We start from the raw sequence: 4,144 nt of genomic DNA on the forward strand, positions 1-4,144 counted from the left end.
AAGAAAAAGAAGAAACTGATCCACACAGAGGTTCTGTAATTGACATAGGGAGGGCCAGGGGCAGGAACACGATGGCTGGCTGGCTGGCTGGGGAGCCTCGCTCTGGATTCTGAGATTTTCTTCTTAAGCTTACGAGGGAAGGCAGCATGAGGGTAAACCACGGCAGCCTGACTTAGACAAACGGTGACTAGGCTAAGTGCTCAATGGCTTATGCTGAAAGGTGAACGGATGTTGAGGTACCAGGCCCCCAGCCAGTCTTCTAGACTAGGAAAGACTAAAAGGAACAGAGAAGTGCCTGCATGTCACCAAGCCCAGGCACAGACTGAGGACATTCTGTGTCCATGCCTGTGAAAGTGTCATCATTGTGGAGACTGTGCATCAGCTCCTAGTGCAGGTGGGGGAAGGGGGGGAAGAAGGGGAGAGTGGGGTTGGGGACTGAGTCTCTGACACTGAGTTTCAAAGGCAAGAGGAAGCCATGATTCCCTGTAATCCACCCCACATTTAAATAGCCCCCAGTATAGCCTTACATACATCTCTAGCACGTTCTCTTTGTTGCCCCACCAAGAGCAGAGAAGTTCGGGTGGAGTTCACTCACTTAGCTTTATGGCGCTCCGTTTCATCTTCCACTGGGGAGTTGTTAGCTTCCTAGTCCTGCAGCCAAATGCAGTTCAGGCTCAAGCACTGAGCTTATCTGACTTGCACATTAATTATCCTTTATTACACCACGAGGCCTTCAGTGTCCCCTTTCCCCTTCCTTAGGATCCATGTGGCTCCAAGTAGACAGTTCTTAAGAGCATACTGAAGGGAAAGCACCTTCGATAAACTTGTCTGGAGTGAACCAGTCTGAACCCCAAGCGGCCCCCAGCCGCGGTGTCAGAGGTCTCTCATCTCCCACAAACAGGACTGTATTGAGATAGAATGAAAAATCTTACAAAAACTGAAAGTGAAATGCGGAAGGCAGATTGAGCAATCCATGGAAGGCTAGAGCCAGAGAACCTACTTCAGGGTAGCAAAAGATGCAGAAGAGAGAAAGTCAGGAAAGTGCTCCTTGGGGGAGCCCAGCCCTGCCATGCTCTGAGGGCAGCCTTCTGAGACACACGGATGACAGGAAATGACCCACCCCTGTGGTCACTTACTCCAAAGGCCTAGACCTTCAAAGTACTCCTCGTGGAATGGATGAGTCTGCAAAGACCCTGCCACCACCACCGCGCCTCTGTGTTTGCCCCGAGAAAGGAGAAGATATGAAAGTGGGATGTGTTCCCATCACTCCGCAGAAGGAGGAGGGTGCCTGGGTTGGGATCTGCAGGGATGGAAGGCTGATGGCTGTTACCCTCCTGCTGGCCCTGTTGTCCAGCAGTTTCACAGCGATGTCTTTGTACCAGTTGGCTGCCCTGCAAGCAGACCTGATGAGCCTGCGCGTGGAGCTGCAGAGCTACCGAGGTTCAGCAACACCCGCCACTCCGGGGGCTCCAGGGTTGACCGCGGGAGTCAAAGTGAGTCCAGCCCTCCTCTGCCTGTGCAGGAGACCCAGGTATGCCACTCCACAGCTGTCCAGTAACGGACTGGTTGTCTCTATTTCCTAGCTCCTGACAACCGCAGCTCCTCGACCCCACAACTCAAGCCGCGGCCACAGGAACAGACGCGCTTTCCAGGGACCGGGGGAAACAGGTAGGACTGGGGCCCAGCAGTTAGGAGCTGGGGCTGTGCCCTACAAACCTGCAGCCGCCTGGCCGCCGGTGAGCGGAAGCAACTTTGTGTAGCTTTGTAGCAAATGCAGTAAGCTGCGTGGCGTGCCTTGTCCTACACTGAGCAGGGTGTGTGGACAGGAAGATGTACGTGGGAGGTAACAAGAGGACTAGGGTGCACAGATCCCTCACACTGATGGTGTACTCAAGGACTAAGCAGCAAAATGCTTTCTGTCACCGCAGTCACATGACCACCTGCCTCCCAGTCAAGAAGCCATTCCCTAGCTTTTGCAGATTTCCCATGTTCCAGCCAAGTTCAGATGTGGACAAACCCTACATTATGAAGGTTTACTAATTTTTTTTTAACACACACACACTCACGCACACATGGTAAGGGCAGTTCCAAAACACATAGAAATGGCAAATACTGTAATGCACCCTTTCCATATGCAACATAATTTCCATCTAGTCATTCTGTTGTGGCTTCAGTGACTGTTGCCCATTCCTTAGAGTTTTTGCAGTTGGGAGTTACTGAAATGAACTTTTCTTCTTGCTTCACGAGGAAAAAAATGCAGCAATATTTGTTTGTTTAACAATACAATTTAACACGCTCCTGCTGTTGTCTGTTTTTTTATTCTTATAAAAAAAATTTTATCTGATAATCTGAGTGAAAAATAGCTTAAAAGTCATATAAACAACAAAAATTCTTGAATTGCCAAAAGAGTATGGAAACATTACATGCACTGCAATACCAAAAATCTTGCACAAATCTGAAATTTACTGTATGTAGTGTGAGCTACCTTCTACCTTTTTTGCAGCATATACAGTGCAATGTACACAATAATAGCACATATGCCATGGTGCATATGTAATAACAGCACATATACCACAATGGATAGAATAATAGCACATAACTACAGAGCATGTAATAACATCTTATATATCATGGTGTATGTGGTAATAGCACATAATCACAGTCACATGATGATACCAGAAGTACACCCTGCTGTATTTTGTGTCTTATTTTACAATAAATATCTTACTGATTTCTTAGTAATTCTTTTAATCTAATTTACTACTTGTCTTTTAAATAATGATTTTATTATTAATGTGACTGATACAGGATACACAATTTATTGTGTGTATCTTTTGTTTCTGAGGAATTACACATTCAATAGGATCATAGTTTATTATTCAAGTTTCTTTTTTTTAAAGATTTATTTATTATTATACGTAAGTACACTTTAGCTGTCTTCAGACACACCAGAAGAGGGTGTCAGATCTCATTACGGGTGGTTGTGAGCCTCTATGTGGTTGCTGGGATTTGAACTCAGGACCTTCGGAAGAGCAGTCAGTGCTCTTACCTGCTGAACCATCTCACCAGCCTCATTATTCAAGTTTCTTATTGTGACCTCTTTGGGGTGGCAGGTTTCTATATGCTCACTAGCATTTCACTCTTGTACCTTCATTTTGATACTTTTATAGCCTCAGGTAGCTTCTCAAGTTTGAGTGTGAACCTCATTCACTAATTAAAAATATTGTTCATGTGTTTTTATCTTATTTTCAATTTTATATTTTTTAAGCTTTGTTGATTGATTAGTTATCTATCCTTTTTTCTTTTTCTTTTTTTTACAGTTTGACACTGATGTAAATACTTGTGCTGCATCTTGTATTTTCTTCAAACCTATACAGAGCCTTTGTATGTTTATTAAAGAGATTTTTGTTTCCTCTGGTTTTTCAAGTTAAAGCACCTTTGCCCCTGCCTCCCTACCTAGCCAGCTACAATTCCCTTTACTTGTCTCTTGTTCTGACTGTGTTCCTTTGCTCTTAACCTATTAACCCCTGTGTTTTTTGTTGTGGTAAAGCCTGTCACACTTGTATGACTTACTCCCTTCTCCATTCCCCTCCAGGCTGTTGTCTGAAACGAAAGTGTGCAACTGTTCTCCATAACTTGTGCTGCTGAGATGGTGGTGTTCTTTGCATGAGATAGTTTTATCACTGGCTATTCCTCTGGCCATCTGCTTTGGATGGACTAAGTAGTTTTACATTTTAGTGGACATCAATACATAGTCAGGCAGGATGCCACAGAGGCCTTAGGTCATGTCTGCTACACTTCCAGGCTTCTAAAGACTGGTTTCAAAAAGAAACCACAACTTCACCATTCTAAAGAGGACATAGACCCATTTTAAGAGCTTTAAGAGTAAAGAGGAGCAGAGAATTATGGTATATGTCATCAATTCTAGCACGTGGGAAGTAGACATAGTCAGAACTTTGTGAGTTCAAGACCCAGCCTGATCTATATGGAAAGTTCTGGACCAACAGGGCTACATAGGAAGAAAAAGAAGGGAGAGAGACACACAGAGAGAGACCAGACAGACAGAGAAAGAGAGAGGAAAAATATCCTGTAATGATATATATATATATATATATATATATATATATATATTTTTTTTTTTTTT

The 4,144-nt window shown here is 44.1% G+C and overlaps 1 protein-coding gene across 4 annotated transcripts in view; it reads left to right on the forward strand.

Moving 5' to 3' along the window:
- Positions 1-797: 797 nt before the first annotated feature.
- Tnfsf13b (TNF superfamily member 13b) overlaps positions 798-4,144 on the forward strand; it is a 33,919-nt gene continuing 30,572 nt past the window's right edge. The window contains exons 1-2 of one of the 4 annotated variants that reach the window (XM_031338996.1): positions 798-1,493; positions 1,584-1,668. In XM_031338996.1, coding sequence (XP_031194856.1) covers positions 1,173-1,493; positions 1,584-1,668 — 406 coding nt within the window. In that variant the 5' untranslated portion in view covers positions 798-1,172. The remainder of the gene's footprint in view (positions 1,494-1,583; positions 1,669-4,144) is intronic. The other 3 variants (XM_031338994.1, XM_031338995.1, XM_031338997.1) reach the window with 3 other exon arrangements.

This window comes from Mastomys coucha, unplaced genomic scaffold, assembly GCF_008632895.1.
Source record: "Mastomys coucha isolate ucsf_1 unplaced genomic scaffold, UCSF_Mcou_1 pScaffold22, whole genome shotgun sequence".
Classification (NCBI taxonomy): domain Eukaryota; kingdom Metazoa; phylum Chordata; class Mammalia; order Rodentia; family Muridae; genus Mastomys; species Mastomys coucha.